Source organism: Ictidomys tridecemlineatus, chromosome 12, assembly GCF_052094955.1.
Source record: "Ictidomys tridecemlineatus isolate mIctTri1 chromosome 12, mIctTri1.hap1, whole genome shotgun sequence".
Lineage (NCBI taxonomy): Eukaryota > Metazoa > Chordata > Mammalia > Rodentia > Sciuridae > Ictidomys > Ictidomys tridecemlineatus.
This window is the reverse complement of record NC_135488.1, coordinates 97,271,121-97,297,512: the sequence shown is the minus strand read 5'-3', so window position 1 is coordinate 97,297,512 and position 26,392 is coordinate 97,271,121. Positions and strand designations below refer to the sequence as shown.

General features: G+C 44.6%; 1 protein-coding gene across 7 annotated transcripts in view; it reads right to left on the bottom strand.

Annotated features, from left to right (window-relative positions):
• Galnt14 (polypeptide N-acetylgalactosaminyltransferase 14) overlaps positions 1-25,891 on the bottom strand; it is a 200,548-nt gene extending 174,657 nt beyond the window's left edge. For 2 of the 7 annotated variants that reach the window (XM_078029436.1, XM_078029435.1), the window contains exon 1: positions 25,167-25,890. Coding sequence is in view for 3 of the 7 variants with exons in the window: in XM_078029435.1 (XP_077885561.1) it covers positions 25,167-25,295 (129 nt within the window). In the remaining 4 variants the exon portion in view is untranslated. Of the gene's footprint in view, positions 1-25,166 lie in introns of all 7 variants that reach the window. The other 5 variants (XM_078029434.1, XM_078029438.1, XM_078029439.1 and 2 more) reach the window with 5 other exon arrangements.
• Positions 25,892-26,392: the final 501 nt, after the last annotated feature.

Genomic DNA, 26,392 nt, shown 5'->3' with positions numbered 1-26,392 from the left:
TGTTCTCAGATGAATTCAGGCTGCTAATAGCATGGGTACTTTTAGAAAACCAAAGACAAGGAGTCTCCTGCTCAAAAGGAGCCTGTCAGAATGGGAAACGATGCTCTTCTCCCTTCCTTGAAAGTCTAAACTGGTTTGGCTTGAGTTATGTCTAATTACAACGCAGTAAAAATGAAATGCACAGAAACCCACAGACACAAGAAACACCCGGGCCCTGGTCCCTCTGTCCTGTGGCAGTGAGGACGAAGTGGAATGGACACAATGTGGTACAATCATTAAACATCTCTCTGGCTTATTTGCGTGCAGTGTGTCTCAATAATGTGTTATGAGGTGTGTTTGTAATTGGCTGCTGCTGATAGTGGTCCTTGAAAGGGAAATGGAGTGTGTCTAAATGCAGACAAAGCCACTTAGTGCGTCAGGACAAGATGAGATGTTCCTCACCAGGCCCAAATGGGATACTCAGGGCTTCTTCTACCCATGGCTTGGGAGAGAGAAAAAGGAATAATCTATCTCAATTTTCTCAGCTCCAGAAACAATATTTATAAAATAGAAGGTGATTTCAGAGCTCATTTATTTTCCTGGTTCACAGTCCCCACTCTCTGCTGACATCATTTTCTAACCAATTTTATTTCCAACAATCGCAGGAACGGCCTCAATTCTACTTGAAATCGTTAAAAACAGATCCATTCTTTCCTTGTCTTTGAGCCCCATCTTTCAAAAAACGGTTTAATTTCTGCACTGCCTTTTTCTGGGAAACAAATATTCCAGGTCTCTGCATTAACCACACCAGCTCCTTCCTTCTCCCCCTCTCGCCTCCTAAGTCCCTGTGTTCTCTGTAAATACAGGGGCAGGCAGTCTCCTCCTAGCTCCCATTTCTAGGCACCCTATTCACCACTCATTGGCCAAACAAGTCAAAGTGTGTCCTAAGCAATTCCAAGGAAACTGTTTCCAAACAGTGGGCAACTTAGAGATTAAACAGCCCAAGGATTTAAAAAGCTGTGGAAAGAAAGAACTGTCTTTCTTACCCACAAGGCAACCTTCAATGAGCAAAACCAAAGCACAATAGGGAACATCAAGCACAGGGCTGGCTTGTGGGAAAACTGGGGACACATCCTGCTCACCAGGCAACTGAAATGCTTAGGGAAGGGAGCAGCAGGTTTCAGCCACCCATCCCTATGCCTGTCCCCTGGCCTCCCAGGGGAACGACTACAGGAAGGAAGAACTGAGATTCACATGGTATGCTCAGTTCTTAGTGGAGCCAAGATAGCTAGCCCTGTGGTAATTACCACATTTTTTCCCTTAGTGTTCAGTAAACCATCTGTTCTAAAATTTGGGAGAATTAATATCAAACTGATTGATCTTTTTCTCTGAGCAAGAGAAATGGCCTCTGCAAGATTTCTATCAATTCTCACACAGGCATTGCCTCCATCCAGAAAGAATTCTTAAAGGTCAGATTTACAAAGATGTGACCCATTCTGACTTGAGTGGGTTAGAGCAAAAGGTGGGAATTTGAACAGTAACCTCAAATTGCTGAATGGCCCGAGGAGTCAAGCACTTTTTTGTCTTCCCTCATTCTTGTGCCCCATACAGGCTAGGAACAGAGCCACAAGGGCCTAAATCAGTAGGAACTCTAGAGTCTCCAACTTACTAACCTGGATCAGGTAAATACAAGGCTGCCTGCCTGCTTCTGCTCCAAAGCCCCAGGGGACCATCAGGGATGGGATAGGGAAGTCCAACAAACAGAGCTGTCCAGCATGCAGGGCACAAACCCACACAGATCCAGGAAGTCCCAGAGGTTGTGCATGAGTACAGACTAAGGCCACCAGGATACGGGCCTCCCAGGATGATTACCCTGCACAAATATACAAGTCTCCAGGGCAAAGGGTGTGGTTATACTTTTATCCTCCTCATGCAGAGCCCAGTATTGGATGCACAGTAGCTATTCCCTAAATATTTGTGAAGTTTAATTGAATCATTATCAACAGCAAGAAAGCCACAAGGCAGGGCAGAAGCAACTTACTGCTTGCTCTCCAAGCTGGTCTGAGGACACCTTTCCTATAAGATCCCATGTAGCTTTTATCCACAACTTCATACTGCAACCCATCAAACCAAAAATAAACTATAGCAAGCAACCTCAAACTGCACAAAAGCTCAGCCTTGAACTAATCCCTATGGGAATCCTGGCTTCATCACTGTGACAGTCGGAAGTGCACCATAAGGGCTTTTTGCCTTTTAAAATGAAGTCAGATGACGCAAGTAAATAGATACTAGCAAAAAGAAACTTCTTTTTCTTTTTTTTCTTTTTCTTTTTTTTCTTTTTTTGACACTGGTCCTTATTTGGTATTAGTCATTTTTTTCCCTATGCACTCTGAATTTCAGCTTGATCTTTTCCTCTATTCACTGTATATTCATCTTTTGATTTTTAAAATAGGCCATCAGATGCACTATCACCAACAGGATAATCCCACAAAGAGTGACAGTCCCCAGTGCTGAGGCTGGGTGCTTTCTCCCCCTGCAGCTCTCTGTACTTGATTAGTTTTTTTCTTTTTGTTTTTTCCCCCTTCCTATCCCTCCTTGCTCCACAGAGAACCCTGGACTGGCTGGGTACTGACTCCCCTCTCAATCACCAACGTCATAAGACTGTCCTCTGGGGAAGGCCAGCAGTCACTCTCCTGCCTTCTTACTCCTGCCTGGGGAGCATTAGATCGCTGAAATGTCCCTCCCAGAAAGTAACAAGCCAGGGCTCAAGAGGACATAGACTGCTATTGCTTTCTAAACCAAAGCCCTGTGTGAGCAAAGCCTGAGCAAGACCTCTGCTCCCCAACCTCGCTGACACATATGCCGTCAAGCCTCCTGATCATCTCATAAGAAGTTTTGTGGGCAATGACCCACAGGTGACCTTGAATAAATTCCTCATCATCTCCCAGTGGATAGTAAAAATGCTACCTAACACAGAGTGCTGGGGGGAGATCCCAGGGCAGTCTGGGACAGCAGAGCAGGCAAAGAGCTAGTGTGGAGCAGGTGCTTAAGTTTTGAAAAAGATGAGATCTCTAGAATTGTTTTTCATGAGCTCATCAAAGGTCACAGCCTTCAAAGAAAAAGGTCAACATTCATGACTTCATGACTTAGGATGTTTTCTGGTTCTTCTCACCTGAAAGGACATCTGATAACATCTTGGCCAGTGAATCAGAGTCGACCTGGCACCCTGTGCCTGGCTGGCCCTCGGTCCCCTCTAGGGAACAGGATCCAGTATGAGTCTCAACACCATTTGAGCTATCCCTAATTTTACTTCAAATCTTCTCAAATGTTTTCCAGCCCCAATTTCTTCTATTTGATTCTCAGGCCTCACCAAATCTACCTTCCTCTGGTTGTAGAATCTCCTCACCAGTACTTTGCAACTCTTACTTTGCAATGAATTGAACCTAGAAGTCTCCAAATGTCCCCCTAAGAATATAATCCTGGTCTAAATAAACCAGGTAAAAAAAATTAGTGTTTGTTAGCATATGCAGATACTACAAAACTGTAGAAACACTTCTCAATGAATAAAAAAATTTCAAAACTAAACCAAAACCCTTCCCTTAGCAGGTGGTAGGATCCAAAATAAATGCAAAGATTCCACCTTCTCATTTTTCTACTAGAACTTAATCACTTCACAAAGAAATGTTAAGGGAGTCTTTGCTTAAAATTATTCTGAAAAAAAAAATTCTCTGTTGAATTTTCAGAAATCAATGAACAATTCTGGGCAATGGTGGCTTAAAGATGCCCCCAATAACAATGGAGTTGTCTCTCTTGGCTCCAATCAGAATGCAGGTTGCTCTGTTGAGTTTGGCAGCTGCTGAGGCCAGCACACAGGGGTGGCATGGAGTGTGGGACAGACACTTTGGAGGCTCTGCAAGTCTAGATGGAGGAGTTGGTTGCAAGATTGAGAGGAGATCTCAGAGAGAAAATCAGCAGATCACAGATACAGGTGCAAGATCAGATATCCTTGAATCCTTAGGACAGCTTGGCCCAGAGTGGATGAGCCCCTGGGAGGAGGGTAGCTCCAGGGGATATGAACATTCTAGGGGATATCCTGTCTCTATAGACCAGAGAAGGGGCTGGGAAGCTAACCAGTCCTGCTAAGTCTGAGCTACTCAGGGGGTTCTTTCAGGTGTCTTGGGGAACTGACACCTGCCAAGGGGTGCTACTCCTCCAAAGTCTAGGAGCTGAGACCACAACACCATCAAGGCGGTCTGTGGAGCTCACCTCCAGGAAGCCCTGAGCCTCTCCCTACAGACAAAGGAAAAAACCTCTCACAGAGGAGACCACAAGCCAGAGAAATGAATGAGCAAAACACTCAGAAGGCAAAGCCATTGATGAAACAGAGCTGTGAGAGGAGACAGAGGGCATTGCAAACAAAAAAAAATAATAATAATAATAATAACAGCACTTAATGACATTCAATTATAGCACCAAAAAAGCCTTTCTGGGACCAAACATCATGGTTTTCGAACTGAAAAGCTCAGCAGATGAGTTGATAAAAAGGATGGTTGCTGCAGAGACCTCAATTAGTGGCTTGGAAGATCAAGCAGAAAAATATATCACAAGAAGAACAAAAATGCAAAGAAATAAAAATCAGGGGCAAAGAGATACTTGGAAAATAGATTCTGGAAATTTAATTTGTGAGTTAACAGTTCCCAGAAAGAGGGAAAGGAACAAATAAATATAGATGAGAATTAAACAAATGGAAGTAAAAGATTTCTCTGACTTGAAGAAAGACATAATTCTGCTTGTGAAACTGAGCTCGGTGCGGGAGATGCACAGAAGGACACACCCCAAGGTGTGTGCCCAGGCTCTGAGGATAAGATCTCGCCCACTCCCAACAGAGAGAACAGAAATTCACACGGGAAACGTAATTAGACTTCAAGCATCCCTGCCATCTGCAAAACTGACCTCCAGAAGCCAACAGAAGAGCACCGACAGACTTCAGATACCCAAGCCAGGCATCATTGCCTGTGGAATTATCAGCGGAAACAAGAGTTCGCAGAAAATGTAACTCACATGCACCATCTGTGGAAAATATGCCAACCAAAAAGAAAAAAAAAATGAGTGATTCAAACAGAAATCTTAAAATGTAGAGGAAATAGGGATGTGACGAACCTTGCAATCGGCACAGTTAAATCTAAATAGGTAGCATGAAAGGGACTGGAAACAGGAAATAGAAGTGACTAACAGGAGTACTTGAAAGATGAGGCATTCTGCAAAGAAAAACTTAACATTTAGTTCAAGAAGTGTTAAATGATCTCTGTAAAACCTAGGAGTCAGGGTGTTAGAAGGCGGGATGAGTAACAGACTCCAAAGGGCCACCTGCCTTCAGTGTAAGGCAGCCAAGGAAGCCAGGCCTGATGGCACACACCTGTTAATTCCAGCAGCTGAGGAGGCTGAACCAGGAGGATCAAAAGTTCAAGGCCTCAGCAACTTAGCAAATCCTTAAGGAACTTAGGGAGACTCTATCTCAAAATAAAAAATAAAAAGGGCTGGGAATGTGTCTCAGTGATTAAGCACTCCTAGTTTTTAATTCCCAGCACACACACACACACACACACACACAAAAAGAAAAATTAAAAAGAAAACACAGGGAGTAAAGTATCCCTAAAAGACTCAATTCATTATAATGTTAATGAATGGATGAGTTAATGGGGAGTCATTTTATTTACCTAGAAATATGTACTTGAATGTTCTGAAAACAAAGGTTAGCAATCAGCACAGATAGTGCAGTAAAATAGCCAAATAAAAAAAATAAAAGTTGAAATAGTCATTGGCCAAACCAATGAAAGTTCTAGAGAAAGTAAAATAAATAGTAAATAGCATACCAGTTATTTGCTAATTATGATAAGCTGAACATTCCTATTCTATTCCAAATACAGGGGCAGGCAGTGTAGCTCCGTGGTAGAGCATTTGCCTACCACGTGCAAGGCCCTGGGTTCCATCCCCAGTATTGGAAATAAATAAATAAATAAACAATTCAAACAGATTGGATTGAAAAATAAAAATAGGCATTCAGTCAACAGAGAGCTGTGATTTATAAGAAACCTATGCAATAAAGAAGGATCAACAATAGAAAAATGCAAATGAAAATGAAGCAAGACAGACAATTTAATATCAGATGAGATAGAAAGTTAAGGTGCAGCTTGAATCACTGATTTCTAAAAACCAAATAAAATGGCACTAAAATATTATAAAGCTCCTGATAGCAAGAGATTTTGAAAACATTAAAATTAAAACAGTGTACGGTTTCAGAACTGGACAGACCCAACAGACCAAAAAATGACATAAACAAAGAAAAACAATGATAAATCGAATCCAGAAAATCTATCTAATATGTATACACACGGAACTTTATAACTATCGAATAAAGAATGTTCAGGGTTTTTTTTTCCCCCATATATGCCAAAGATACTTAAAAAATTGATTTTATCATTAACACTAAAAACTTAGAGATTTGATATACCTTATTCTCTAGTCATAACTTGATAAAACTAAAAATAAGTAAATTAAAAGTATCAAAATAACCCTAAGAACTTGGAAATTAAGAAACATCCTCTGTTCCTGGATAGCTTTTTGGACAAAAAGAAAAATGCAAATTAAATCATTTAGTAAGAAATTGAAAGAGAAGAAGACTTGCCAAAATCTCAAAGATAGTGCACACGTTACATGCAAAAGAAACAATCCTAATGAGAATTATGAGGGAATACTATGTGCAATACTGGTAAAATTTGAAAACCCAAAGGACATGGTTAATTTACTAGCAAAACGAGCACTACCCAAACTGATGAAATAAGTAGAACCTGTGGGAAAATATCAGTTGTCAACAAAGTATGGGCTAGGCTGTGCTAACAAATACATGCCCACATTTCAGGACCAATAGGAGTTTCTTCTGTTCATGCAGTCGTCTCAGACAGCTGTTCTGGTCAACAGAGTTTCTTCCATTAATCATTTTGGAGACCAGTGCTTCTTGTGTCAAACAGCCCTGCCATCCCTAGAGCTTTGTCATCTGCATTAATGGGGCAGAAGAAGAATACAAGGCAGTGCATGTGAGAGATTTTATGGCCTGGCCTGGAAGTAGACAGAACTCACCATTTTCATCCCATTCTACCGAATGCAGGGAGAATGGGAAATTCAATCTTGCTGTGGGCCCTAAGGAGAGACTGGAATGCGGCAAGCGATTAGAAGTATCTGTCACATCATGGTGGAGGTCAAGGAGGTGATTAAAGGGTTTGCTAACTTCACCACTGAATGTCATATGGCCATTAAATGACAGAGATGCCAAAGTCATTTAAACCATTTCCACATTTTAAAAAAAGTGAAAAATCTCCCTTTTTTGAAGCAATTATACTCTTAAATCTCAAGAATACAAAAGACTTATAACCCAATCATATGTGAAAATTGATGTTAAAATTTCAAATAAATGTCAACGAATAAAATCCAGAGACATAAATACAAATAAACTATAATTGAATAGAGTTGGTTCAAGAATTCAAGGATGGTTCAAAGCAATCAAAACAAATCACTCATCAAACAAAAATATGATTCTATCAAAAGATGGAAAAACTCCTACAGAATTCTTAAAACCTAAAAACAAGAATAAAAGGAAGGGGCTGGGGATGTGGCTCAAGCGGTAGTGCGCTCGCCTGGCATGCGTGCGGCCCGGGTTCGATCCCCAGCACCACATACCAACAAAGATGTTGTGTCTGCCAAGAACTAAAAAACTAAAAAATAAATATTAAAAATTCTCTCTCTCTCTCTCTCTCTCTCTCCTCTCTCACTCTCTCTTTAAAAAAAAAAAAGAATAAAAGGAAGCTACTAAACGTGACAAGAATACTTAATAAAAATAAACAGTGAACACTAAAGTTATATGCATCAAAAATCAATAATCCTGTCCTATACAGCTCTGGTAGCTCATTTTTATGCAACACACTGAAATAATCAAAATAAATATTTAAAAAGGAAAGACAAGTTGAACTTATTTTGATAGTGATATGATTTTTTTTTTCAGTGCTAGGGACTGACAGGCAGGGCCTTGTGCATGCTAGAGAAGCATTCTACCACTGAGCGATACCCCAGCTCAATGACATGATTTTATACCTTGGAAATCAGTAAACTAATTGAGAAGAATTAGCCACAGACTTAATCTTTAAAGTTCTGATAAAAATATGATATTGCCTTAAGAAGAAACAAACAAGTCAGTAGAAGAGAATGGAGTTCTAAGAACTAGAATCTAATTTTATGAGAAATAAATATATGACAGAGGCAGGTATTTCAGTGAGTGGGGAAATGATGGTTTATGTAATTAATGATGTTGACACAAATGATTATCCACTTGAAAGAAAGTAAGAGTTGAACTACCTCAAATCTGACATAAAAAGCCAGGCATGGTAGAGTATGCCTGTAATCCCAGCAGCTCAGTGGGCTGTGGCAGAAGGATCACAAGTTCAAAGCCAGCCTCAGCAATTTAGTGAGGCCCTAAGTAGCTTAGCAAGACCCTGTCTCAAAATTAAAAATAATTTTGAGCTGGGGATGTGGCTCAGTGATTAAGCACTCCTGGGTTCATTTCCTAGTACAAAAATAAAAATGTTATAAAAATAAATTCCAGATGAAACTAAGGTTTTAAACTTTTTAAAATCATACAGAAGAGGAAATTGACAATGTTCTACATAGAACATAGAGTCATAAATATCTTTTTAATCAAAATGGAACATTCATCACCTAATTTCTTAGAAAGACATATTTGACCATATAAAATATGCTGAAAAAAATTGTATAGCAATATAGACCATAAATAAGGTCAATGGTATAAAAAACTGATTAGAAAAACCTGCAACACATATGACCAATAAAGAGCTATCTATAACATTCAGAGCGTTCCTATAATTTTCAATGAGAAGATACATAGGAGGGGAAAATGGGCAGAAGATATGAATAGACATTCAGACAGGAGCAGATCCTTCAGTTCAATAAACACCTGAGAACTTACTCAACCTCTCTGATAGAAATATAAAATTACAACTGCACTCCATGTTACACCCTCGAGACTGACAAGATGAAACAACAACATTTACACCAAAGGAGACGCTGAGCAGAGTCCTCTCATACTTTCCCATTGGAAATGTAGATTGTTTTATCCATAATATAAAAATTACAATATCCATAATATAAAAATTACAATATCCATAATATAAAAATTACAAATCTCTCTTGTCTCAGCATTCCCTCAGCACTCAAAATCTTATCCCAGAAAAATAAGAGCTCCAATATGTAAGAACACATGTACCCAAATATTTCTTGCAACACCGTCTGCAGAGACAAGAGAGTGAAGGTGAATACCCATGAAACGTAAATGGTTGAATAAGTCCCATCCATATCATAGACTATTACACAGTCATTAATAATAAGCTGGCTGACAGGGGGATTTCTAGGACGTGTAGTTAAGTAAAGAGAAAAATGCAAAGAAATATATATACGATGGATCTCTTGCTCTCCTTTTTAAACATAAGCAAAACAGACCTATAAATATTTATGTATATTTACAAACTGATTACACAGAGAAAGACATGGACATTAACATGTCCACACTGTTAGGCTGTTTGCCCAATAGGGGGTTAAGGAGAGGAGTTAGTGGAGGAGTCAGGAAGAAAATAAATATATAAGCTGCAGTGAGGAGTAGAGCCTGAAAGATACCCCGTGATACCCCATGAACATAAGTCACCCATTTTGATGTTCTAAGATTGTCTTCATTGTATCTTCTTTTAAACAAAATGGGATCCTATTATGGATCCAACTCTGAATCCTACTCTTTTTTTTTTTTTTTAAAACTTGGTACCTATATGTGTATTTTCATGTCTGCCACATTCCGTCCTCCCTGGGCCCAGCTACCCAAAAGGGCAGTTTGGAGAACAGCACACTGCATCAGTCACACATCTCAGCTAACACCAGCAGACCCACCAGGCTTTGGGTGACCTGGTGTATATGAGGAGAGGAATTTTTTACAGGCCCTGATAACAGCAGAAAGATGTCCATCTTCACATCTTAATTCCTCCAAAACATGTGCAGGCACTCGGGACTTTTGAAGTCCAGACGCCCCTCCCAGAACAGACTGTTCTAGGTGACTTCTGGCCATGGCTCTGCCAAATCCTCATCTATAGGGAATCAAAAGAGGCAAGACGACTTTCCTGTGGGGGGGCATTTCTCTATGAGCAACTACATGCATTAAAGATGAAAACTGGTAGTCCAAGAAAACCCAAATCGACATTGCTGTATGGAACAATGCATAGCAACTGTCATTTAGGCTAGAGGGGTGGAAGCAAGGGAAGGCTGAGTTCAGATTTCACGGACTCTCTCCTTTAAAAGCAACTGGCACACCATGAGCAGTTAAAGCCCTTAAACCCTAAACATTTTACTGAACAAAGTCCCTAGTGAGTACAATCTGCTTCCAACTAGGGAAATCTGTTTACTTACAGAGAGTCTCATCTAAGAACAAAAATAAGCAAATGACTTGACTTCCAAACTCTTTTGCAATTTGGTTTGCACGGATCTCTGATCATGCTTGCTGCATCCCACCTCAGGAACAGCCCCCCCCCCAACCCCTGCTTGCACCCACACAACCCCCCTTTGTCTAACTCCTACAGACTTGACCTCCTGTCCCATAGGAAGATACCCTAGATGAGGTTCTGTCCTAGATTGTGCTGGCCATGTCCCCTCATCTGCATCGTAACATCATGTAGGTGCGGTAGGGGAATGAGGGTGTCTGTGTTTGTTCGCACTTCATCCCACCCACCCCATTCACCGGTCCTGCTCCAGCCCCTAACCTCAGCAGACCTGATGATCCTTCCAGGGAGTGATATTTGTGAGCTTAGAGCAGAGATGTCAGAAAATACCCCATCTTTACCTTTTACCAAAGCCTGTGTTCACAGACAAACCCAGAGGGTGAGGGGAAAATGCAATGCTCTTGAGATCTAGAGAGTGAGAGAGGGAGAGAGGAAGAGGGAGAGCATTAGGAACACACAGAGAAAAAAATAATTTCTCAGCTTAGAGAAAGAGTGGGAGGCAGCAGGTCCTGAGAGTGGTGGATCCCCCAGGGGGCAGCACAGGAAGTCCCTAGGAAGGCTAGTCCCTGGGCCTGGCATCACCAGGAACCCAGCAGCAGAGGGCCAGCAGGATGACTAGGGCTAGGTCGATGACGTCACATCCCTGACCGTAATACCTGGAAAACTACAGGCTCTCCCCACACTGCCTGGCATTGAGGAAGGCTCCTGTCTCCTTGTGAGGCTGTAAACAGAGGAGTAGACCCCACACCCAGGGAAGAACGGAAGCTAAGAACCAAATGAACTCGGAAAATAAGGAAATGCAGCAAGAAGCACTCAGGAAAGAGCTTTGTTTTAAGAAGGATGAAGCACATGAGCTCATTATAAGCAGAAGTGTTACCTAACGCGGGGCTTCCACTGCACACAGCTCCCCTACAGATCTTGTTACAATGCAGAGTTGAATCAGGAGGTCTGGAGTGGCCTGAGGTTCTGCCATTCTTAACAAATGTACCTGTGACACCAACACCCTTGGCCCATGAACCACACTTTCAGAAGCAAAGGTCTAGGTCAGGGGCTATTAAACATGTTGAATAAAGAGGTAGATACTAAAAACTGCAGCTTTATGGGTCATGTAGTCTCCATCAAAACTACTCGAATCTGTCATTACAATACAGAAGTCGCCATAGACAATATGTAAAGAGTGTGACTGTGTTCCAACAAAACTTTATTGATGGACAATGTCAGTTGGATTTCATGTAAATTTTATCATGCAATATTTTTCTTTGAAATTTTTTCCCAACCATCTAAAAAGATAACAAACTTTCTGTTCTTATCTCACAGATACAAAAAAAGAGTAGAGGAAATTAGTCTGGATTTCATCCATGACCTGATCCCTTGACTAGGGTGCCCAAAGAACATAGAACCCACAACAGGCATCCTTGACTGATTAAATAAAAGTGAAATGCTCAGATAGCCTGCTTTCAATTCCTTTCCCCATATCCTTGCTCTTGTGTTAGGCTTCTGAAATATGGACACTTTGGGGATAAGTGGATCCTGGCCAATTCTTCTTCAAGAATCACTAAAATGACTTTGAAAGACCGCTCTAAGTCCTTCTTCTAATAAGAGGCCCTGTGGAATAACAGGTTCCTATTTTAGTGAAACAGCTTTAAGGATGAGCTTAAACTTCAACCACAGTTCTCCGAGCTAACGGAAGAGTGACGTGATTAGGGAAAGAGAGTCAACCTTGCAGAACAACTCCAAGTCAATTCAAAAGCAGCCATCTCCTGTTATAACCCCCATGAAGCCCCAGGAAGATGCTCTCCAGCCCCTCGGCTTCACAATCTGCTTTGATTCAAAAGAGAGAAAAGATTTCTATCCATCTTGAAGTTCCTTCTCCCATTAAGCAGTCGTCTGCAGGACCAGTTCTATCTTTTTTTTTTTTGAGAATTTTTAATATTTATTTTTTAGTTCTCGGCGGACACAACATCTTTGTTGGTATGTGGTGCTGAGGATCGAACCCGGGCCGCACGCATGCCAGGCGAGCGCGCTACCGCTTGAGCCACATCCCCAGCCCTCGGTTCTATCTTTACAGTAAAAGAGCAATGAATCTTAGAGTCCAAGGAGGACACAGAGGTAGCCAGTGAGAGCCACTGCTCCACACTCCACTGTTCCCTTGGGATTTGCCCTGGACTGCAGAACAGAACCCTGGTTCTGTTGCCTGCCCATGCAACTCTGCACTCTGTACAGGGTTTCACACTCAGGAATGAGTCTGCTAAATGAATGGATGAATTGGACCCAGTATCCTGGTGTAGACGGATTTGCCCACCCCATCTTCTCACATTGCACAGGGACTCAAAGGGGAAGACTTTCAAAGAGCTCTCCCAACTCTCTTACTTGTCCAATATTCTAGTGACACTCCAGCCGGGGCTCCAGCATCACAGGACCTGTCTTAGCTCCACCACTTATAAGTTATTGGGCCTTTAGGAACTTCAAGTTACTTATCAGTAAATTAGAGATAATCAATACATCATCCAAAGATAATATCCAAAAGAGAAAAAAATTAATAACTGGTACTGCTTAGACACTGTTTATAGAAAAGCACCTGCCTTAAGCAACCAGGCACACACCAGCTAAATTTCAGCCTGCTGATCTCATGGGATGGTTATAAACGACAGAAGTTAACACAGATGAAGCCCTAGCCCTTCTCGTAAAAAAGAGCAACATCCCACTTCAACCTCTTCTTTCTGCATGGACTCTTGGTGTATTATGGAGGTCCCTGGTTCCCCTCTCACAATTCAAGCTTGGAATGAGCATGGTGAGGTGGAAAGCAGGTGGAGCAGGAAGATCAGGGAGCTCAGTCACTTGAACCATTTGCGGGAGCATCCATCCCCAGAGCTTCCCTCTCCAGACATCCCGGAGAGCTCCCCAGGGCTCCTCCAGATCACCTACCCACAGTGCTCAGTGGCACCCCGGGCAGGAAGCAGATGGCATCCCACACGGCAGAGGACACACAGTCAATCTAGTTGTAGAAAGATGCCCAGATGAGAAAGGATGGGGGAAACACAGGCCATTCTGAAGAATCCAGATGCCCATCCCATCCTCCTGAACCAAGAATAACAAAGGCCAAATCTCGAGTGCCACCAAAAAAAAAAAAAGCAACCAGGTCATTTCCTTCGCAATTAACCCCAACACCAATCACAGAGAAGACCCTGTGATCCCTCACCTCCCACCACGACTCTAGACTCATAGGGAAGACCTGCATCCATCCCCAAAGAAGCCCCTTCTCCTTCCTGAGAAGACCTTTCACATTGCATCAAGGACCCACCATGTGACCCCCAACATATGCCAGCTCTCTCAAACCCCTTCTGAGAATGGAAGGAAACAAGAAAATAATTCAATGGCAGCTCAGTAAACAAACGTGCTTAGTATTACAGGGAAATGGAACGTCTTGGCACAGAAAGAAAATACATGGCACTACTATACAAAGGGATAAATGTAAAAAGTGGAAAATATCACAAATGCAGCTTATTTATGGTTAATAGCAGGTATTTGTTTTGAGTGCTAATAATCTAATTAGCAGTCAATCCAATGCATCCTCTATTATCAGCTGATCTATAATTACTGCTCCATGCTGAGTATTTTCCCCCAGCACATGATAGCTTTCAACTCCTCAGCACAAACAACCAAATAATTGGTGTGATTATGCTAGATACAGGACGTGTCCTCTCCGAGGGGTGATGCTGGGGAGTTTTTAGCCATCCGCCACGGCCTTTGTATTTTGAGCACCTGTTGACTAATTCCTCACTGTCCCCTCTGCAATCAGTGTGCGGGCATTGCGGAAGCCCCTGGGTGTGCTCAAGAATATGACACTTTGGAGCTTCCTTTTTTTCCAGTTTAAGCCTAGGAGCAGAGCCGTTCCCAGGGCTCTGCAGCAGAGCTGTGTTCACAAGGGAGGTCACATAGTGGTGGTAGCTCCCACCTTCCTCTTTGAAAATGTGAAGTTTTCAATCCCAATGGCATTTTAAAGTGACTTCCCCTGGAAGAGACAGTCTCTGGTACAAAATGATTTCATTCAGGAGTTTCTGATCTAAACAAGATGTATATAATTCTGGGAGGCAGAACAAACGCAGACTCCAGAGGCTGGTTGCCAAGGGAAAGGTGAATTCAAATCCTCACTTTCAAGGGACCAGGTTCAGTGTGACTGTGGGGAGAGAAGCCAGCTTGGGGTGAGCACAGTGAAGTGGAAAGAGAAGGGGAGCTCCGGGGCCAACAGATCTGTTTGGCATCTAGATCCTCTGCTTGCTTATGGGCAGCCTAACCTTGAGCAAGTCCCTAGACTTCCCAAAACCTTAGTGTTTCTGTCCTGAAAAACAAATATAACTCACCTCCTGCATAGGGTTGTTATAAAGCACGGATGACTAAGACAGAAAGCACCAGCTCTCACTATGGGCAGAGGGTGATAGCTCCCTGCCTTTTTTTCTGGACACTTAAAAAAAAAAGAGAGAGAGAGAGAAAGAGAGAGAGCCTGGTTTTGTGCAAGCCAGTAGCTTGTGTCATATAATTACATTCTCTGCCATTCAATCTCCAAGCATGATGACAGATTCTAACCTATGAACATAGGTAGATTTCAGCCCTGCCATACCATAGAGCAACCATACCAAAGCCCTACGATGCCCTCCTGCTGCCCCCTCTGAACCCCTAGGACCTCTTCTTTCTCTGATTCAGCAACAAAAGGGCTAATACCCAGCAGCACCTACTTGGTTGGCCAGAGTCTGTACCACCCCAGCTGTTCAATGTCTCCCAGTATACAAAAGGGAGCATGATTTGGAAAAGTGCAAAGTTAAACCAAGTCCTTTCTCCAAAGACTGTCTTATTCAGGGGTCAGAAACCAGTGGCTATAAAAAGAATGGAGATTGCTGCTCGGCTCAGCCCTTAAATGAGGTGATAAAACCTGAAGTCACACTCCAGCCACACATGCAGTTCGGATTTTTCGTTTTGAACCTCCTTTTGAAGTGGAATACACAAAGAGACAAGAATACGTATCCACCAATAGCTGTTCACAAGATGAACATGCCTGTGTCACCCACCCAGATAAAGAAGCCAAGCAGCACCAGGTCCTGCAAAATGTCCCCCGGCCCCCTTCCAGTCACTAACCCCAGCCAGGAGCAGCCAGGAAGACAACTTTCATCACCAGAGATCAGTTTTGCTTATTTACACTTTAATAAATAGAACCCCACCTGGCTTAATACAACCTGTGAACTAAGGATGGATTTTACATCTGCAAATATTTGAAAATAAAGACAAGGATAATATCTCAAAAGATGTGAAAAATACATGAAATTCAAATTTCATTGTCCATAAGTAAAAAGTTTTATTGGAACACAGCCATATTCATTTAGATACTGTCTTTCATCCTACAACTGCAGAACTGAGTAGTTACAAAAGAAACCATGTAAATGAAAATATATATGTGTGTGTATATGTGTATACATATATACATGCATAAATACATACATACATACACACACACATATACAGATATATATATATAATATATAATATACATATATATTATTTGGTCCTTGACAAAAGTTTGCCAACTTCTTTGGAGCACAGTCTACTCTTGGTTGCATATAAAATCGTTGGTTTGTATCTACAAGTAAAATCGCAGGGTTGTAGACATGTTCAGCTGCAGCAGACACTGCCAAGAAGTTTTCCAAAATATATGCTTAGTTTTAAAAGAAAAGTTAAAACCTGGAGAAGCCATAATCTCAGTTTAAAGAAAGGCAGGGAGAATCAGAGAGCTGATCTGACTCAGAAGTGAGCAAATGATGGGAAAGCCATCAGGGCCTCTGAGCAGCTATCTTGGTTTACTTTTCTTTTCAGTCCTACTCTGCATAATAGTCTTCAAGAAACACAGCACCCCTTACTGTTACCAGGCTAGGGAGATGTGCACAGGAGTGAAAAGTTATGCTTCTGCCCAGGATCTCAGGGTACAGCAAGGACCCTGTCTGTCATTAACCTCTCTAACAAAGCATTACCATAAGCCCTTTGGTAGCTTACCCTAATTGCAGACCAAATGCTCAGGAAGACACCAGCAGCTGCCTGACTTCATGCTTTCCTAAGTTTAAGTACATACATTACTCACACCCAACCTCCACACCAGCCTCATGTAGAACCAGCAGTCTGTCTGCTATGCAGAACTGAGCAGTCAAGAGTCAGCCTTCCAGGTTAACCAGCAGTTAACCAGCCCTCTGCAGTCCAAAAGGCTGGAGCTAAGGGGATGCTAGGTGTCTTCCCAAGCCACTTCCCTGGAGTCATTCCCCTGAACTTGCCTTGTATCTCAAACAGGATGTGTTAGGTTCTTTCAAATGACATTTTTCCTCTTAGAAGGGAAGTGCTTCTGATTGTTTAAGGACCACATTCATCATGAAAGGGATTAAATCAATGGTTTCTGTCTTTATTCCACAATCCTGTTGACTTCCGAGTTGACGAGTTGATGTGTTGACATAGACTCATGAATGACAGCCAGCCTCTTTTCCTGCTGTCAAACCCTGTAGGCCCGCTCCCAGGCCAGGACAGAGCTGATGCCTAAGGTTGGAATGGGGGATGTAGGTGGGACAGTATCTATCTGCTTCTCACATCACAAAGTGTACAACTTCAGCCCCAAGAGTGTGTCAAATTTGGCCTCTCCTGGAAGAAACCCACAGTCCTCCTGATTCTCCAGAGACAGGCTCTGTATTTCCCTTAATCCCTTCCTCACTTCCATTTAGAATAAAAAAAAAAGCAACACTGGTGCTTTATCAAAAGCAGAGCATCATTTCTCAACAAGAGCACCAGTGTTTTTGTGAAAATACACATACATACATACACATGTACAGTAGGTATTTCATTTTTCTCTGGATAAAGAAACAAACGAGAAGTTTAGCAGGGCCATAATGGAAACAGCACATTCTTCATAGTCAAGAGCAGGCTCAAGCCCACGTGCTGGTTAGACAATCGAGCCACTCTCCTCCCTCTTATTTATAACCTCGGATCCCTCAGACTTCACAAGAGGGGAAGAGCAACATCCGCCTCACAGGAGTGCAGTAAGGATCAAATGAGGCATCTGTGAATATAAATGCTTTGTAAACCATAAAACATCACAGGAAAGGTGCAGGGGGAGAAGCTACCTCTTATCTGCCTCTTCCCTGATTCACCCTTTAATTAGTCAAGTCTTTAAGCCAGTTCCTCATCTGGCGAAGACCACCTGCCCACCATAAGGACATTAGTCAATTCGGCACCCAGCTGTCAGCCATCAATTGGCCATCTATTAATAGCCAATTATCAGGGTAGCTTAATTAATCTGTGCATCACATGATCTGATCTCCCCAAGATCCTGGGAAACAATGGGCCTGAAATACAGGCACCCTCTAATTTTTCAATGGCCAGCAAGGAATTTGGCATCCATTCTGCCTGCATGTGGCAGCTGCAAGTGATGGGTGCATAAATATTGATTGGACCAGTCTCTCTATGGCTGGGGGGAAAGAACATTCTAACATGAATGGTTCAAGTGTTCTCAGAGGAATACAAGAAGCCACATAAATCTTCAACCCAGACAACTATGGAAGAAAATCCTAATTTCCAAGCCTTTGTGAGGACAGACGCAAGGGTGAATGAACCTCTTTGAAGAGAGCTTGTCAAGATGGGACGGTTCTACCCGTTCTGTGGATGCTTCCCCACTCTCCCTGGGCCTGGAATGAGATGCAAAATGGGCTTAAACAGCAGGGTCCTTAGGCAGAAGGCAGATGGGGCGGCTGTTCTCTTCATCCGGGCATTCAAACCAATGGCAGGAACATGAGTGTGCTCTGCTGTCCTGTGTTTCCTTCAAAAGATCTCTGTAGTGCTCCCGGTTAAGAAGACAAGTGACACAAGGAGAATTTAATTATTTTTTTAAGTGTCTAATCTTGTCTCCAGGAAATGGTATGCAGGAGAGGCTTTGTACTTGAAATCAGCATTGTCCAGGAGGCAGTGGATCAGATGGCTCCTTATTTCCAGAGATAAGGGCTCCCACTGATAAAAGACTGAATGGCTCAGAGTGGCCCAGAGAGGCAACTTACTTACTTCAGAAAGAGCTGCCTTTGTGTCCAGAACGGTGCTGTGACTCCTGGAACCAGCAAAGCAGGCTGCTCCTGACCTTGGAGCCTGCGGAGAAGTAGGGAGCTCCTGCAGAGCACAGGGCCCACACCACTGTCCCTCCAGACACTCCGGGGCCTCCGGACCAACACCCCAGGGCTTCTGGCTCTACAGCAGCACCAGTTTTTCAGGAGACATGAGTAAGAGGAGGAGGAAGGATGTGATAAAGCAAGCAGGGAGTGACAACGGAAACGCAGGAGGAGAGAGGACAGTGACACCGACATTTCTCGCACCACAGACATCTCTTCCTCTGTGCCCCCAGCAGCATCCAGTGCTCATTAGGTCCTGTGATGGCAGTAGCTGCTGCCAAATGCAAAGACTGCACCCCAGAAGGTCATATCAGGCCATTTATTCTGAAATACCAAAATACCAGAGCCAGCAAATTTCAGGAGCTTCTGCAAAACTCCCCAGGGTACCTCTGTGTGTGTGTGTGTGTGTGTGTGTGTGTGTGTGTGTGTGTGTGTGTGTGTTCATTCTTCAGTATCCCAAAGGGGTTCTTTCTTAATCAGCTCCACATCTGAGGACTCAGACACTGATTTATTTTTGGGTTAATCTAGCGTTTCTGGTAAAATAATTAAAAGATAAGTAATAGACACAGAGTATCTGTGGTACGATTATTTATAGCCATAAGGTCTCCTTCAGAGGTATTCACAGCCAACCCGAACCAGCCCAGACTATAGGCCTGCAGGTGGCAGGCAGGCCGTACTACAGTGTGCTGCTCCCACTTCATAGGAGAGGAGACTGAGCCAAGAAGAGGGGAACCTGAGTTATCCCTAGCACAGCCAAGGACAAAAAGGGACACCCAGGCTGCCACGTCCATGAGAAAAACTGGAAGGTGAAACCATGCTTGATTCGGATCTGATGGGAGCTATGGAGAGGGCCAGACTCTGTCTCCTGCCTCCAGTGAGCAGTGAGTGCCTGAGGGCCCTGGCAGGAAAGGGCCTGCCACCAGTTCAGGATAACTCGGGCCCTGGGAAGAGGCGGCAGCCAGCTGCAGAGGGCACCGTGCACATCCAGACTCACTTTCCCAAACAGATGGCGAGGCTATCATTCTGGGTCTCTAGGGTGAGATGTGCAAAAGCCACGGCAGGGTTCACACTCTCCCCCCAAAACAGTGGAGCCAAGGATCCATCCCTGCTTTCTAATTCAGACTATTTTCCAAAAATGCATCGGGGACTTTGAGACACTCTGGAAGAGTGACAAAACTGTAAACATTAGAAATCAAACAAAGGCACAAGCAACACATTTCTTCAAAATTGGTTCCTGGGAGCCTGATGTGAACGAGACTCTTGGAAATTTGGGATGGGGAGGTGTGGCAAGAAGCTAATCAGACGGCATGGAAACGAGGCTGTGCAGAAATCCCAGACTTTAGGCATCGGCCAACGGCAGCCTTGTTCTGTCTCTATTAATTTATAAATGAACTCTGATGAGTGGAAATTAGCACTTTTAAGTGCTACAAACAGACAGGTAGCTCTGAAGAAGGGGACTCTCTGGACAGACTGGAAAGGCTTGTGACAGGGGCATTAAGTTGCCTTCCTCCCTGCTTTGCTCCTTTGACTCCCTAACTTGAGCGGATTTCATCTGGAGAGGAAGTGAGAGACAAATGCCTGATCCATGTTTCCAGAAAACACCAGGTCACAGGGGAGAACAAGGCTAAGGAGAGCAGGTGCTCCCCAGGCTGACTCAGAGATCCCCCCTCCACAGAGATCCCTGGGTCCCTGGGATAGGACCTCTCACTTGGACCTGGGAAAGAGGGGGAGCCAGGACAGCCAGAGTGAGCAGGGACATAGGCAGAGACTCGTTACTAAAGAGCTGACTCCTGGATTCTGTGCAAGCCCCTGGCCCTTGGGACAAACCAGGGTGGACCAAATATGACCCAAAGTGAATTTCCCACCATCCCGATGGAATAGGGCATCTGGATTTAAAAAATAAATAATAAATAAAAGCTTGTTACTATCTAGAAAGTGAAGATTTGCTATTCCCTAAAAACGAATCCAACCTATTTGCTTATTTCCCAGACTGCAAAAGGAGCAGTGTTCCACACCACCAGGTGATATCACCTGCGACACCTGCTCCAGGGATCCATGTTAGAAGGGAAACCAGCACAGCCCTCTGCATCGGCATCAGCACAGCAAACCAAAGGCCAAGCATGCATCTGATACTGGGATACTTCTTCTGCTCCTGCCAGAGTCAAAATTCCCTGGACAGCATCCAATGTGCACGTACTGAGCATCAGTGGATTAATAGGGTCTCCCTCTAAAATTCATAACTTTTTTTAATGGGAGAAATTATCTACTAAATGGGGAATAAAATAACAGTGTCATATACTTAAGGCACTGGTGGTATGCAAATGCTACAGAAAGACAAGCTATTTTCTAATAGCATTTGCTATATTTCTAGTACAGGCCCAATACATTTACATGGGCCCGAGGCACTTTATTCAAAGCCTTTAACGTTTCTAATACCTTTCTCAAAAATTACCCTCGGGCCCAGAATTCTTTTGCTTGTACTAAGCCCTAAGCCCCTGGACTAAATTTAGTTTCTTGGAAATAAGGAGACAAATTTGCTTTTTTTTTCCTAATTCTGTCAGTTATTATATAATTCTCCAAATGACAGGAGAAAAAGAAATGGAAACATTTTTCGGGTCCTTTTTAAGTGATATAGTATTTATCATTAAAATACAGTTTGAATTAAAACATCAAACCTGTTACATGATTTCCAATTAGAAATTAGAGCTTTGCTGAATAATTTGAAAATGGGGAACCAGTATTAAAATCGAATCAACATTAAAAAGTCAAATTTAAAGAAATCTTTATCTGAGCTATTAATAGAACCAACCCTTCTTAAAACTAAGGGGAAAAAAAAAACCAATTAATTTTCTTAAACCAGGACTTCAGCATGCCTTCCTTATATCACTTGAATTGTGACCAACCAGGCATAGGTTGTATGGGGCCTCCTTGGAGGGTGCCAATTCTAGGTGAAATGGGACATGTATGTCCTAGCATGGTGAGAAAAAGAGGACAGGGACTCAGACCAGAACCAAATGTCCCTCAGGCCAGAAGCCCTCTCCCCATCTCCACAGGAAGCCCACTGCTTTTGCTTTGGAAAATCAGCTGACCCTCTTCACTACTTGTACTGGGGCTCAAAAAATGTCACTCCAAAGTCAAGGTCTCAGAAGTAGAGTCTCTCTCTGAAATTTTTCTGTCCTCCTGTCTCCTGCTCCCCATTCTCCCCACCAAAGGCAAGCCGTAGAAACTAGAATTTCTCTTCCCCAAGTTGGGTCATAGAAACTAGAACCCCTTTTCCCCAAAGCAAGCCAAAAATCCAAAAATATTGCTCTTATCTTCCCCCACCTTTCTGACTTAAAGATTACCATAAAGAAATTATCTGACCTACCTTTTCTGATAGATCATAACCCCCATTCCAGAAGGTCTAAGAGGGAAGAAAGCCTTACAAAGAAGCCATATAAATAGGTCTTGCTGGTTTCCCCGCTCCATCATTAGCACTACATTGTACCCTTTTAGTCCAGTCCTTTTCCTATACTGCTGCCCAGTCTCTCCCAAATCTAAACATAAATATAGACAGTTCACCCTGGGTTTGGAGGTCTTCACTCTTGAAGGCTCCTATATCATATAAAACTATGATCAAATTAATTTGTTTTGCTCTCCTCTTGTTAACCTGCCTTTTGTTACAGAGGCATCAGCCATGACCCTTTATGATGGGTAGGAAATGGCCCTCCCCTTTTTTCACCTCTACCCTGGGAAGAAACCTCAGTAGCATGAAAATTTCCCTAAGACTTTGGCATATCCAGGAGAAAGTTTCCCCACGACTATGTATGAGCATTTCCTAGAAAAACCTAGACTACTGAATTCACTCAAAACCTGAATTTGGTCCTTACAATCAGCAAGTGTACCATCTGAATTCCTACTGTTAAGGGAACTATCTTTGCAGTGGCAGATGATTCCTAAAGCAATGTTGCTGCAAGTATTGAGTCCAACCACCCATCAGAAGGACGTTTCCTGCAAATGTGCACTCTGTAAAGCAGAAAAGCCCACTGACCCCCCTGTGAACTCCTCTGAGAACAGAGAAGGACTTCCCTCTGAAGTGGTTCCTGTCTTAGCACCTCAACAATTATGCCAACCCCCTGCAGTTCTCCAAGAGTGAGAAAGCTCTGGAAAGTCAGTGGGGAGCTCATGCTGTAAACATCTCCAACCTTGCTGTATCACCCACAAGTGCAGAGCCATACAGGAAAGAAACACAGAGCAGGCAATCACCAGAGTGATTCCATTTCATTCTAGTCTTGATGCTCCCACTTGAAGAGCCTTGTTAACTTGGGCCAAATGTTTGTCACTCAATCTCATCTGCATAAAAGTATTACCTCCTTTATGTGGTTGTTGTGAAAATTAAATGAGGTAATATATGTGAAATGGAATCTGTGAATTTGTAAAGTACTATACAAATGCCAGCAATTGTTATTTAGCTCATGTGCATATGCTCACACAAGCTTGGGTTCAGGAGCACACTTCAGAAGAATAAAATAATCATGCCAGGAGGAGAAGAGGTAGGAAAGGAAGATGACAGAGAACACACAGAAGGAAACAGATCCTCTTGTCCCAGATCCCTGGAGTAAACTAAGAATAAGTAAGCTTAAGGTAATGAGGTTCAACGCAAAACAGAAAGTTCATGTCCCTGCAGGCATCATTAACTGCATCACAAGGAGCAGAATCACCTAGGGATAAGGTAGAAAAAATTCTCTAGGTCTGAGATGAGTGAGAAAATGGACATGATGCTATAAAAGCTACTTGAAGTCACCAACCTGACCCTGTCACTTCCCTACTTAACATCCACCATGACCCCTAACATCACAAGATCCTACCCACAAGGTCCTCCCCAGCTTGATCCTTCATTGGTTCAGTGGCCACATACTTTGTGCTCAAATTATGCCAGGCTGACGCAACTGCTGTGTCATTCCTTGCCCCTGCAAACCTCTACCTGAGATGCCCTCCTAACTTCTGGCAAACCTGTACCTCCTTCTCAACTCTGTTCCATTAAGTCCCCCTCCTGCTGTAAGTCCCCAGGGGCTCCCAGAACACCCAGAGCAATGAGCCATCTGAACCCTCCAGCCTGGGTGTCCTGGTCCATGACAAATGAATCCCCTTCTACCAGGGAACAAATTCTGCATCACTGTACCCATAACACCTACCACACTGCCTGGCACAAGGCAGGTGCTAAATAAATGCTTGAACAACAGCTGAACATTGGCAAGATTCCAAGATATGAGTGCCCAGAGGACTTAGTTAAAAGGGGAATCTGTGAAACAACTTGATTTAGCAAAAACGATTCTGAGTGTGGAGACTGTTGTTCAAACCATCAAGTTAAACTAAGGCAAGTTAGGAAGGACCCTCAACCTCCTTCCTAATCTAGGAAATAAGAATAACAACACCAATTCACACAACTACTTATGAAGAAAGCAGGCACATAGTAGGATTTCCGTGCATACTAAGGGGATTCTCACACACACTCCTGTTTCTCACTCTCCAGTTTCAGACCATAAGCTTCTCCCAGGCTTTTTCCCAGTCCCTAGAGGACTGCTCTGGACATAGTTTATAAACGTTGCCTGGCTGCCAGCAAATCCCTCAGAGACCTCCCTCTGGGTCCCACACCAAATCTGTGCAAGAGAAGGAGAAAGAGGAGCCCTGAAGCTCAAGGGAGGAGTGATCCTGTAGGGGGAACCTTCCTGCTCCTCACAGATGCACCGACTGGGCAGGAGTTGGAAAAGCCACTTAAGATTCCCATTTCTCCAACTCCCCACCAATACCAAGGCGGCTGTTCTTAACAGTCTCTTTAGTAGCGCTTCCAGCACATTCACCTTCCAATGCAGCCAAGGGGCTGGGGAATATTTGTTGCAACAGGCTGGGTGGGCTGTGGCCGCAGAGGCGGCAGGGAGCTCGCCCGCGACGCTCACGCGCGCGCAGCGCACCCCGGCCTCCGGCCTCCCCAGCTCACTACTGGCAGCTGCGGGAAGGAGGTCAGCACGGCGGCCAGACTTCTCCTGGGCGCCGACCCTGGCAGGCGGTGCCATCTGCCCCAACCGCCAGAGACCCCCGGCTGCGCCCGCCCACCGCCAACCCCTGGGCGCCCCCTCCTCGGTGGGACCCAGCGCGCCGCTCAAGTTGGGAGCCCCACTCCGCCCTCGAGCGCGCACCCCAACACCCACACCCGCTGCCACTTAGACACACCACGGGTCCAGAGACGCCCGGAGCACGTTAAATTCAAGAAACACCTCGCGGTGGCCGCATCTGGAGTCTGTTACCTGCTCGCATCACCCAGACCCCCAACCCTGGCTTCCCGGAGACCGCAAACCCCAAGAGCGAGCTGCGAGTCCTCCGGCAAGCCATTGCCCCATGCCCAGCGCGCCGCCAAACCACGCACCTTGGGGGTCCGCACTTCAGGTTCGGGCGGCACCTCCAACTTCCTCTTGGTTACCCAGAAGAACAGCAGCACGGTGATCCAGAGCACCCCGAAGATCGGCAGCGCCAGGCGGCGAGTCAGGCGCCGCATGGTCCCCTTTGCCTACTCCTTTCCGCGACGCGACGTCCCTGGGGCACCCCCCGGCGGTCAGGGGCGGCGGGGCAGGAGTCTCCGAGAGCGCCCCTCTCTGGAGAGCACTAGCCCCAGAAACCGGGAGGAGAGGGGCAGGATCCTGCAGGGCGCCCTTTCCGCTTAGGAGAGAATCGAGCCGGGGGCGGGGGCTGCCGGGCCCCCGAGACGCGGCAGGGAAGGGACGAGGGGCAGTCAAGCTGGGCGCCGGCTCCAACAGGAGAAGCGCGGTGGCTGCAGAGATGCTCCCCACGCCGCGCCGCCGCCGCCTAGCCCAATGCCGCGGAGAGGGGAACTGACTCGAGCGGTGGGAGGGCGGAATCCGAGGCTGTGCCGGGCACCCCCGGAGGAGTAAGAGGAGGAGGGAGAGGAGGGAGCGCGGAGGAGGGCGGGCCCGACCGGCAGACCGACTCCGAGGGAGCCAAGCGGGCGCGAGCGGGGCTCTGGGAGGGGGCGCTACCGCCGCCCGCCGACCGAGGCGCACGGTGCTGTAGAGGGGCCACCCGCGCCGAACCGGAGCACAGCTCTGCAGCCCTCCTGGTTTAGAGTGGGACAGGAACGGTAGGTACATCCAGGACGCACGCCATCCCAGCTGCAAACTGGGACTGAAGGGCCTGCCTGCTCAGGCGGGTCAGTGCCTAGAAGGAGTTCCCGCTCACCACTGGGGGCTGCACGTGGCGCTCACACCCGTGTCCGCCCGCTTGCAGCGGTCGCTGGGATGGTAAGACTGGCAGAGATACTGCCCCAACCTGGGTTCAGCCATTCAGAGCCAAGGTCGAGCTCAGCCAACACCTCAGGGTGTTTTATGCATACGTGCAGGTGCCTGGCAACTTTTTCTGCTTAATGGAAATCTGAGCTGGTCTAAATTTAACTTTAAAGATATCCTCTTAAAAATTAAGGTGCAATTATCTCCCTGAAGGGTTTTCTCTCCCTGTAAGCATCAGAAATTTGTGCTTGCCAGAAAGGAGGTGCAAAGTTGGGCTAGCCACGTAGGGCTCTTAAAAAGTGATCCTGAGCAGAGGGATACTGGGTGCAGGCGGTTATCTTTCAAAAGCCCC